General features: G+C 36.0%; 1 protein-coding gene across 1 annotated transcript; it reads right to left on the bottom strand.

Annotated features, from left to right (window-relative positions):
* Positions 1-1,146: 1,146 nt before the first annotated feature.
* Positions 1,147-12,324, bottom strand: LOC136068701 (helicase-like transcription factor CHR28). Its single transcript, XM_065776197.1, has 7 exons — positions 12,131-12,324; positions 5,800-5,829; positions 5,601-5,745; positions 3,873-4,094; positions 2,107-2,673; positions 1,810-2,019; positions 1,147-1,636 (listed from the first exon to the last, which is right to left on the bottom strand). Exons 1-7 carry the CDS (start codon positions 12,322-12,324, stop codon positions 1,532-1,534), a joined length of 1,473 nt encoding a protein of 490 aa, XP_065632269.1. The 3' UTR covers positions 1,147-1,531.
* Positions 12,325-12,610: the final 286 nt, after the last annotated feature.

The following is a 12,610-nucleotide window of genomic DNA, read 5'->3' as shown; positions in this document are numbered from 1 at the left end:
ACTTCAGGATAGTAAACTCCATCTTCATCTAATTGGTGGATAAGATTTGCCATCCTTTTGGCATTGCATTTCATACGCTGTTGAAAGCTACTAGGGTGAATCTTATCTCTATGTACCACTTCTAACTTCCATGATTTTCTCTCATCAGCAAGATTGGTTTATGTCTCAACTAGTGGGACATCTGGCTCATTGGTACTTGGGCGTGAAAGAATTCCTACAGGTGCTGCATGGGCCTCCTTGCTTAGCAACAAACGAGCCACTAGTTTTTATTATATCGAGTTAGTGGGTCTTGGACTAGAAGGTATTTGGCTGCCAATTCGCGAAGATGTTTTTCAAATATCAAAATCTTGTCATGGAGGGGTGATTATGGATACGGACACCACCATGAGTACGTTCCCGAAGGTAGCTTATGAAGCATTACATGATGCTTTTGTTGTGAAAACCACGAATGGGGAATTTCTTGTCTTGCATTTGCTTCATCCTCTTCTGATTTATCTATTATCTATTATTGGAAACGTCCAGCAAGAACAAGTACAGATTACGTTTGATATGGCTTCTATCTCTGTGGGATTTGATCCCAACAATGGATGAATTTATTCGTAGCTTCTGCCAATTTTTGTATTTAGTATAGGTTGTTGCATATGTAATATAAAAACAGTGGTACTGTACTCTTCTTCTTTTGTTATAATATATATTGAGCAATTTGGTTCTCAGCTTTCAGCCCTTCAAAATTTTCTAGTAATGTGGAGTCATTCTCATGTAATCCCCATATATTTATTGAACATTTACTATATAACTTACAACTGAAGCATCTTAACTTTTGAACAAAAAAAAAAAACCTGATTAAAGTAATTTATTTTTAACGTGATCCCCAATTGTATTCACAATCACGTGAGTTTGTAATAAAATTGAAAATAATGGCATTTTTCATGATATTGGGTACATCCACGTGAAATCACCGCACCCTCCAAGGAGAGAAATATGACATACAAAGTATTGAAACTGAAACATACTCCGCGACGAGACAGTGAGAATACACTAGGGCTTGATCTGAACTTTAGCCGGAGGGGTAATTACATTACATTTTGATTAAAAAAACACTATAGCCATGCAATGCTCTGAGTACCATGAATTTTGATTCATAAATTACAACGTCAAGAAGATAATATACTATTAACATTAATAAACAGAAAAGGTCAACTACAAATTCTAGAACTTTGGAATGCAAATAAAGTAATTAGAATATTTACATATGGCTTTGGCTCTCTAAGTTTGCCATTGATGAGAACAAAAAATGCCTTTCATGGGCCTCAAAACTCCTATATAAGTTACCTCGAGATGCACTAACTCAATAGGCCAGTTGAGCAAATGGGTCAGCAGGCACTGTAAGTGCGACCACATATAATCTTGCTGTCATTCACTTAAATTCAAAATTGACCCTCTTGATATATATATATTTTTTTTTTCTAGACAATATCAAGAGAGCAGAATTACCAAAATCTGAAAGAACAAGTGAACTGGAACATGATGTTTAGACCATAAAAAGATATTTAAGATCTTCCACTGTCAAGCGAGTTGCAGTTCCCCCACCTTGGTCTTCACCAAAAGCAGATGCAACCATTTTTCTCTTCTCTTCCTGCAAAAATGGTCATATACAAACACAACTTAAGAGAATAATCATTTCATCTCCGTGCTGTGCTTGTATTGCTGCAAATGTTTAACCTTCTAACACCTACAAACTTTGCCTCTGACCTCAATACTTGGGGGAAGGAAGAAAACCAGTATAATGTGAAGAAAAAAAAAAATTACCTGGAGTGCTAATATCCTGTCTTCCACTGTGTCCTTGATAGTGATTCGTGTTACAGTAACTGGACGAGTCTGCCCAATCCTATGGGCTCGATCAACCGCCTGGTCTTCAGTGGTTGGATTCCACCAAAGATCCAAAAGAATAACATGGCATGCAGCAACCATGTTTAACCCAAGGTTTCCTGCTTTTAAAGACATCAGCATGACAGTTACCTGCAACAAATTTTAGTCATTCAAATACTGGAAACAAACACGTCATTACAAAATAGTTTTCACAGTTCCACAGGGTAGGCAGCAAACCTCAGGATCAGCGTTAAAATCTTTAACGGCCCTGTCCCTCGCACTCAGAGTCATTGTGCCATCAAGCCTCCTGTATTGTATACAAGACTCATTCAATGACGCCTCAACCAAGTCCAACATGCTAGTCCATTGGGAGAAAATAATTGTTTTTATTGGCCCTTCAACTGGTGTCTCTGAATAAACTATTGTGTGCTTTGTAGCACTAAAACCTGAGCAATTCTCTGCATATTCCCTTTCAGAAGACAAAGAACTTCCATTGCATTCCATGGAACTATGCATTTTACAATTTGTCTCCAGAATCTCCAGAACAGCTCTGATTTTAGATGAACTGTACTCATTCTGCAGAATCATTGAATTCTCTGTGAACTGAGAATTCATGGAACTACCATCAACATCCGCAGAAAGACAACTACTCAAAGTAGCTTTGGAAAAAACAACATCAGAACCCAGTTGTTCTTTACATGCATGTGCAGGACACATATTATCATCACCCGTCAAATATTCTGATACACACTGATAGCAGAAAACATGGCCACACATGGTAACAACAGGGTCCTCAGGTGGATCCTGTAAAAGATGATATACTAGAGGAATCAGATAAATATGTCATGTGCCAGCACATTATTCTTTTCTGTAGTTAGATATTGTTGATTTTCTAAGAGATAAAAAAATAGAAACAGTTGATTAATTTAACATAAAAAAATAGACCGAGCATATAAATTTGTCATGCACAAAGGTAGATAAACACGTAAAGGTACATAAAGATGTCTTCATAGCATCACTATCAAGTTTACTCCACATATGCTAGCAAGAGAGAAGAAAATCATAGTCTACAAGGCTTTGGTTAGAAACTATAATCAAGAAAATCAGCAAGTTTCATTTCAAAAAAAACCAACATTAGAGACTTAATACCTATTATAAACTTTTAATAATTATCAGCAATAATCAGTCACCAAGTTATCTAGGGCTCTAATCAAGCCCAGTGATTAAACAAGCCCAACCCTTACTAACAAAGCATAAATATGTGTTTTTCTTAATTTTACTAAGTTGCTAAAATACCCTTTACTGACTAAAAGTAGAAAACTAAAATTTTTAAATCTCAGAATTATCGATAACTAATTACATCCTCCTTGTTGCTCCAGCATCAAACCCATTACTTAAGTGCTTCCCATAATAGGATGTGATAAACATTTATCCAACTAGCTCGTACTTAGTTTAGTTGATGAAAACATCCCGATATAAAAACAAAAGAGTAAGTGCAAAAGTACAACTTTTGGCCCTTAAAGTTTTGGGTTGTTTTCATATTGGTCCTTCAAGTTTCAAAATTTTCATCCTTCATGTTTGATTCATTTTCATGTTGGCCTTTTAAGTTTCCAAATTTTCATTTTGGCCTTGATGATTGATCCAGTTCTCTACTTTGGCCCTTTATGTTTCAAAATTTTCATTTCCATGAAATGCTAAAATGAAGGGTCAAAATAAATGTCAAGAGCAAAACAGAAAACCAAGTCAAAAGGGCCAAAATGAAAACTACCCCAAACTTTAAGGGCAAAAAGTGTATTTTAGTCAATACAAATTTAGAGCACCCTCATATATCTAATTATTTATATTCTCTTGGAAGTAAACTTGTACAAACCATATCAATAATGACAACAATTAGATTGTGTTTCCTGTGCAAAGAGTTACATCAACAAGCTCTTACAAGCTGCATTCCAAAATTGCAGGAAACTGGGGAAAAAAACAAAGTATCCCATTTTAAGAAAACTCACATTGCATACACGACAGATGGCGAAGGAAGTTTCCAAGCAATTCAATAAATTAATCAGCATATCCCTAGGTAGTCTCTTAGCCATTTCAGCAGAAACTTTTCCAACAGAGTCAGAATTATAATCTTTGACAAGGAATGGGTGGTCACAAGCCTGACGGAGGCGCAACAGCATCAATAGAATATTTGCATAATTCTGATTCACTGTCCCAGCAGCAGCATATGCCTGCAAATACAAACTCATAATTCCAAGCTACATGCAAATTCAACATACAGTATCACATAAACCATAATTTAGTCTTTACACAATCAGATGCAAGCATTAGGCCTTGAACCCACAAGCATCGATTGATTCAATTTAGTTCTTGAAGTTTTAAAAACACCACAATGTCAATGTCACCCTTACTCACAACCAAAAATGTCTGCAATTTCTGTACAAAGTATGGGTAACACATTCAGGGGCTAAATTAAAACAATGAACAGCTCAAGACAAAATTGGGATCTAATATATAGTTCAGGAAACAAAATCATATTGTGACCAACTTTGATTAGGGGGGACAGTTTTGCACCAAATTGCTGTGTACTAACCCTATACTTAAAATAAAATCATCATAACATTTGATGATATTACAATCACATTTTATAAAATGGCACCTCCATCCCTCATAAGAGTTAGGTAGAGGGTGTTGTAATGAGTTCAAGACCTACGGGGTACATTTGTAATGAGGGTGTGGCAAATATTTTTTCTATATGTCCTTATAATGTTAAGGTTGCATGTTATGCCATACATTAGTCTCACAAAACTAGAACATATGAAGCATGTGAATTTAATAATTAAAAAATAGTAAAACACATAAAAAATATTTGAAGTCCCTAACGTGCATGTTGTGTCTTCATATGTTTTGATTTTGTAAAACTAGGGTGTGACCAATGTTCCATGCTAGCATTATTAAGACAGGTACAAAAAATTACTGGTACTTTAGCAATTGCTGCTCAAAGTGAGGGTAACACATTTTTTTGATTAAGTAAAAAAATTTTAAAAAAAGAAAGAAAGACACGCAAATAGATGTGTCCTAGCCCTTTAAAAGAATACAACTCAAATTCTCAAAAGGAAAGAAAGTCAATAAAATCAACAAAAGACATGGAGGGGGTGCCACCTAGAGCACGCATCCAATCAAACAATATATGCAAAATATGCTCTTTATATTATATAGGCAGGACGTTTGATTCCATCAAAGACCCCTTTCATACAACATATTCCAATTTAAATACAAGGGCACAGCTTGCCACATTCAAGGACTAAAACAATCAACAGTTCAAGAAAAATCTAATGTGTAGTTCAAGAACCAAAAAGTTATTTTTACCAACTTTACTTAAAATAGTATCATCATAACATTTGACGGTATTGCAATCGCATTTTATATATCTTACAATGACCACTATTATTTCCTCAGCTTCCACAGGCACAACATATCATAATGAAACAAAGCACGGTACTATTGCAATGTTGCAAACTTAAAGTTCCAAGATTAAAATAAAAACCTGTTGCATAATACAAGATGATTCTAATTTGCTTCCACATGCCACCAAAGCACCATTTACTAGGCTTATTAGCTTATTAGATATAGCATACTTGGTAGGTGCTAGTATTTAAAAGTAAATTTAAAACAAGTCCAACACAACCATAATCAACTCTCTGAAGTGGGCATAAGTAAAATGGAAGGAGTAGAACCTTGAATCGAGATCGTGAATCCGCTTCTAGATTGGTATAGAAGGCCCGCTCCTCAGTTGAGAAGTCCACCTTAGACAAGCGTATTGTTTTTGGTGGTAACTTAATTATAGGCTCCCCATCAAGCAATGTTCCTAGACAATAAAAACTAATGACAATCAGCACCAACCAACAAAAGTTGTTCAAAGTTCAAAATACATACAAGACATCAGCAACAAAGAATGTCGAGTATCTGTAAACGTAAAACAAAATCCAATAATCATATTCCTAGATGAAGATTCTTTTTTCAAAGATAAACAGTAATAGTTGGCTAGTGATTGGATGAAAATGGGGCATTGCCAACTCTCCTAATCCCCTTCCCTCATTGATTAAACAAAAGACGTCCCCCCTTATTAAAGGAGTACAGGCAATACTTGGTTTTAAAAGCAACTGTTTAAATGAAGATAAATAGAGGGCAAATATATTAAATTTATTAAAATGAAGCAACAACAACAAAAGGATGCACTATATGTACAGGAGTAGCTGCACTTGAAATACAAATTAGCTGGATTGTGATTCATTTGAGTAAATGAAAAAATAGCATTGTGTTAACATTTATCATTATTCTATTAAGTGGACTTCAAAAATGGAAAGAGGCTAAATCAATCACCATAGAATCATTTGACACTCGTATTAACATGTTGGGGGGGGGGGGGGGGGGGGGGGCGGNGGGGGGGGGGGGGGGGTGTGTGGCGTGTGTGTCACAAATACTTCGATAATTAAATACCCAACTTAGGTATGCATGAACTCCATGATACAAGAGTACTCTTATGAAATGCATCAATTGCATATTTCGGTATCATCATTCTTCTTGCAACATGTGGTGACAAAAAAAAAGGATGTATCCATTGTACAAGGCTTCCACTTTTGAGAGGTCTAGGAGGTCATGGTAGGCAGCCTTATCACCCTTTTTTTGGAGAGTGGCTGATTCCCAAACTCAAACCCGCAAACAATTGCTTTTGGTGGAAGGTGCTTGACATTGCACTAAGGCCTGAATGGGGCATGGTTCTCACCTTACAATATCAACCTTCAAAGAAAACCATCCAATCCAGCATTATTCTTAACCTTCAAAGAAAACCATCCAGTCCAGCGTTATTCTTCTTCTTATTAGAGGAGGTTGCTTACAAAATGCACTCACTTTCCTCACAAAGTCCCTGCCTATTCTCTTATTCACCCTCTCAAAATCTCTAAAGAATAGGGCAGTAGAGGGAATGGTTGATATGTTGGCACTTTCCAAATAATTAAATATAAGAAGTAACAAGGACATATAAATACTTAAAAGAAGGCAGGCAACCTCAGGTAAAGAGTTTTCAAGTACATAATTGACCGACTCCTAAATAATCATTTTATTTGGTTTTTCTCTAGTCAATTTAAACTCTTGTTTTCTTTTTTGATAGGTAATTTAAATTCTTGTTTTCTAATTTTCATATACAAGAAGAAACGAAAAAAATTGCAAAACTGAAGCAATCTACTCAAAAACCACACAACAACATATGCACGAATGCGCATGCAGAAAGATAACTATGTGAAAAATGAATATTTTAATGGCAAATCCTTCCATCAACTTCCTCCATTAACCTTTATCCAATGTGTCCTAACAGGATGCCGAGGTGTTAGATTTTTTTAATTAAATCATCTGACATGGACCTGTTCATTAAAAATAAGGGACGTGTGGCACCAAACAATTGGCCATTAGTTATTTTCTCAAGGTTTCTCACCAGCCAAACACAAAAATAAAGAAATTTTAAAAAGAGAAGGTACTGCCTTTCTGTGTGTACCTCTTACAGATGAAAATCTTATTTGATTGAAGATTTACTTTTGGATTTCTATAAACCGTTCAATACAAATATCCCAGAGTGGTAAATGGTCAGATCTAGCAAAAGTACCAATTCATAAGCAGAATATCTGTAGATTAAATGAGAAATTAATGAATTTGTTTGAAAATACTAAGATCTCATCACCCAATACCCGCATTGACTCCATTAACCTGGAAGTGAAAAAGAAAGCACGATGCCAGAGAAAACTTTCTGTTTTGTATTTGTTTTAACTTTTAAACAAATTTAATATCAAAGCACCACCCAAAAAGGGTTATAAGTTTAATAAAACCTCTAAAATTGAAAATTGTCACGGACAATGTAACCTCTGAAATTGAAACAACAACAACAAAAAAATCTCTCACTCACTACCACGGCAACATTTTAAAGTTTTGGGGACCAAAAACGAACATTCTAAAGTTTAGGGATGAGAAACGAACTTCCTCCAAAGTTTGGGGATGAAAAGAATGTTTTAAGCCTTCAGAAAAATACTCAATCATTACCCTTCCAGGTGGACAGTTACACATTTCAAGGGATTTAAAGAGAGGAGAGAGGTAGGGAGGGTTGGAGTTAGGCAAGGGATAAACTCTCCATTTAGTAGGGGAAAATAGAGGGCAAAAGTCTCCAGTGGCCACCAAACTCAATCTGCCCAAAAGTGGGTGGATTGGAGGCAGAGTTCCTCCCCAAAAAAAATGTCTGAAATATCAATTTTGTCTAGACTTTAATCCATTTAAATTGGGGATAATGGTAAATTGTACCTTTATCCTTTCCTTACTTCTCCCTCCTTCCCTACTACCAAAAATAGGGGAAATGGACTCCCCTTACTTCTCCCTCCTTCCCTACCCGTGTGTCACTGTGTATGTGTGCATGCATGTGCTTTATAATATTGTGCCTTTCATGAAAAAAAATTTGGGGCATCATATTCAGTTTCCTGATCAGTCAAAGAAAATTAGAATCATCTCATAAGTGTATTTATTATGTGACCCACCATCACATAATAATGGCGCTAAAATGTCATATCCTCTTACAAAAACCTCATATCCTTCTCCACTATTGTATACTGAGTAGCTGCTTGCTTTAACACATTTGTCAGCCTCTTCATTGGGATTTTTGGGGAGGTTTGAAAGGAGTTTATTTTCTGCCTAATGTACCATTGAATGAAGGCAAGTTTTCTAACCCTGGCTTGAGTCCATATAAATTTCTCTAATTCTGCGAGAAAACTTCTTTCTAATGAAGATATCCTCATCTAAGATGAATTAAGACACGCATGGGTAGTGAATTAAAGCAAGCAAGAGAGAGAACCGTCTATACATCAGCATGTTTGTTAGGTTTTAAGGTCTTAGGATTTTATGTATTTAGAACTCTAATTTGTAATGTTGGCAAACCATGATCAAAACAATGTATTTAGTCTTGTTTAGGCTTGCTCAAAGTTGGTTTATTATTGTAAAGTTGGAATCGAGTGGCTGTAGAAGTACTTGGGACTTTCGGCTTGGCTCGATCGATCGAAGAATAGACTCGATCGATTGAAAATCGCACAGGTTGATTATTTTGCAAAATTTCCAACTCAGCCCTACTTCATTAAACGTTTAGGGTTTTATGTTTTTACCCTAGGTATATAAACTAAACCCTAGCCACGTTTTTAGGGGTTGCTCCAATTGTATTGTTGCTCATACATTACTGTTTTGTGTAAATCTCTTGTGAGATCTAGAAGAGCTTTCCTTTACACAAAGTTTAGGGTTTTCAAGTTAGAAATAGTATCAATAGCTTGATGATCAACTTGGTTACTACCATTGAAGCTTAAAGAATATCAAGCGTGGGTGCTTGTAGCTGATTGGAGAATCCAAGAAAGAAGGAGTCCGTGGATTCGGAGCTTGCACGTGGTCGTGTCAGTAAGTTCTACTGGTGGGTAGCATTAGGAAGTCAAGCAGGGAGCTTGTAGTTCTTCTGTATGAACTTCGATTCTTTCGCATAGTGGATTCAAGTTTATCTTGAGGATAGCTAGGTCAAATCCTCTCCAGGTTTTTACCGTGTGGTTTCCTGGGTGATCATATCATTGTGTCTTTTATTATTCCGCTGCTTTATTATTTTGATATGATTATTTGATTGCTTTAACCTAGAATTGTATAATTTGACTAAATAACAACTTGGCTAATTAATCTAGGCTAACCAATCTGGTTGTTTTAAGGGGTCTAAAACCGTTCAAAAACTGTAAAAGATCATAGAGAAATAGAAAAATGGAAAAATTATGATAATGAACAAAGTAATTGAAATACCAAATCAGCGACCAGATTTTGCCTCTGATAACTTCTTAATTTCCTTTATTTTCTCTTTTGTTGCTTTATTTTTATACCTTGATTCTTGGTTCTTCTCACATTTTCCTATACATTCTACCGGATATATAAGATGATGATCATGTAGATTTCTTAGAATGACTCCACTATAAAGTATTTGAAATGACATCCATCCATTTTGAAATGAGTGGAATAGATTTTAACACATCATTAGTATTAAACAAAGAGAAATGTTACGTCTACAATAATTTTACAATATTTTTACAACAAATCACAGGTGGTTAGTTGTTATTGGTTCAAATTTGAAACTAACACTAAGTTTACTTTTTTACCCCAACAATAATAACCAGTAATAACCTGCCACTTAGGATTTGTTGTAAAAATGTTGTAGACATATCATTTCTCTTAAAGAAATATTAATTATTATCATTTTGTTATCTATTTGATGATGAGACAAAATTTATTGCATTCATTTTAAAATGAATAAGATTTTAGGAATTCTGTAGTAAAATTCTCCTTAAAACTCTAGCGGATAAAAGTTAGATAGATGACACTCCTAGTTAAATATTAGCGAGAAAACTAAGTCAAAAAATTCCTTAGGCTAATGATGATGATGGTGACAATCTTTTTATGGTCAAATAATTGATGATACTTGTTACTAAGATAGTTGTAATCATTAAAAAAAAAAAAAAAATTCTAATATTGAATGAGTTTTGAGGGCTTAATTATATATATATATATATAAATGAATGAATGAAATTGCTTGCACCCAATCAACAATATGTGGCTCTACCACTGAATATAGGTCCTGCTCTTGTGCCGACACATGGGAAAGCCCTTGTCTTCTTAGTCATTAATTCTCAGTCTCATTCGTTCCAAACAAATGATGTGTCAGCCATCTCTTTGATTTCTTAGTAGGAGGAATACTTTCATTCTACTTCAGTTTTGGCCACTAAAAGCAGCTCTACAGGCTCTACTTTCTTTGTCCTTTATTTACCTTCTGCAATAATTTGTGTTCATTTATTTTTCTACTGTCTTTTTCTGGTCCTATCCAATTTCAGTAACAAACAACCCTATGGACAGATTCCACCAACAACTTGGGCCCTGAGAAAGGGCATAATATAGATACAGAAAATTTTTATAGTTATTTTTAGAATATTTATTAATAGACTATTTAAAAAAATATTTAATATAATATTCATGAGAAATATAAAAAATTATAAAAGAAATTAAATATTTTGTTTTTTCCATAAAAATAATTTTTAAACTAATACTTTAAAGGAATGGTTAAATTTTCTCCTCCTTAAATCTATAACCCAAACATGACACACACATAAGAATGTAGCCCAGGTTAAGGCCAAAGGGGGCCATAGTCCCCCTGGCCCAACAGGCCATATAATTTTGCTTTTCTAATAACGGTCTCCAAGTGGGGACACATTTTGAAGGACATAGGCTTAGTACGATGTTATAGGGTCAATTTTTGACTCAAATTTTCTGCCTGTGATGGCCCTAAGTCCCTGACTTAGTCTTAGCCAACACCGCACATACACTTCAGTAATACTTAGAACAGATTATATACGGACATTTAAACACACAGCACACACAATATTTATTGGGAACCCACCCCCAGTCTTTATTACTCAATCTCAAGTACAAAGGAAACCCTTTTACAAGCCTAGAGAATTACATAGAATTTTTCCAAGGCCAAAATACACTTTGTTGTTGACACCCCCAATAGTCTTAGAATTAAATAACAGAATTAACTGTTATAACAGTTACTGCCTAGTAACTACCTGGGTCTTGGACAATTTGCCACTTATGTTCTGACTTTTGGCCACATTTCACATGCATTACCCACATCTCAGCAGACCATGGGGCCTCTGCCCATCCTCTAGCAGCCCACTTAACATGTTCTCACACATTTTGGGAGGCTTGGCCCATGCTCAAGGCCTTCTATTAGCACCACAGCCCACACACCATGCCCACTTGCAGCATATAAAGTAACTGCTATTAGCCCACTGGCACTTGTCCATGCATTCAGCCAGGCCCCACTAGCCCAATGCCTTACATACAACATTCAATCATCACAGTAGCTTAGCCCTGCCTTGCACTCCAGCCACCAAGCCCACATACAAGGAACCAACAACTAGCCACCAATGCCATGCACCACCACATAAGGTCAGCACCACCTGTTACTACCCATCATTAAAACCATCTCTGCCCACCATGGCCCTCTTCTGCCATGTCCTTGGGGTATCATGTAGAGCAAGGTGCCTTCATATGATGCCATTCATCCAACTCAATTAGGGAGACTTGACAGGTCCCCCTCAAAGAGCCCTTAGGAGCATCACTAGTTAGGCATGACGAGCCATGAGTGTGTTGAGAAAACATGAAGCCAAGTGATTGGCCCAATGCAGCCCAAGCACCCTCATTCCTCATGCCATCATCAATAATAAGTAAAGCTCTTAAAAAACCACCCCCACTAGAAGAAGCCGACATCTGTATTAGGAGGGTATCTTTAAATGCCTTCACTTCCTTTTTGAATTGCCATAAAGTCGATGCCTTCTCCCAACTTGCTTCCATTTCAGTTGCCCTTTTCCACTTTACTAAGTAATAAGTTATCATGCTTCCACCCTTTCAATAACCTGTTACATTTTTGTCAAGAATTCTGTCAACTTCATGATTAAACTACACCATAACAGTAGGTGGGGCACGCCTTGCCTCATTCCTTGCAGGATCTTGTTGAATCTACAACCTTTCAGGCAGTTTCAACTTGTAAGCAACATCACCAACTCTCTTCACAATTTCAAAGGGACCATCATACTTTGGAATTAAACCTCGGTGCACACTTTCATTTCTAAACTTTCTT

This window comes from Quercus suber, unplaced genomic scaffold (genome assembly GCF_002906115.3).
Source record: "Quercus suber isolate HL8 unplaced genomic scaffold, Cork oak 2.0 scaffold_130, whole genome shotgun sequence".
Taxonomy (NCBI): Eukaryota; Viridiplantae; Streptophyta; class Magnoliopsida; order Fagales; family Fagaceae; genus Quercus; species Quercus suber.
The sequence above is the reverse complement of the archived record's forward strand: the minus strand, read 5'-3'. Positions and strand labels throughout refer to the sequence as shown.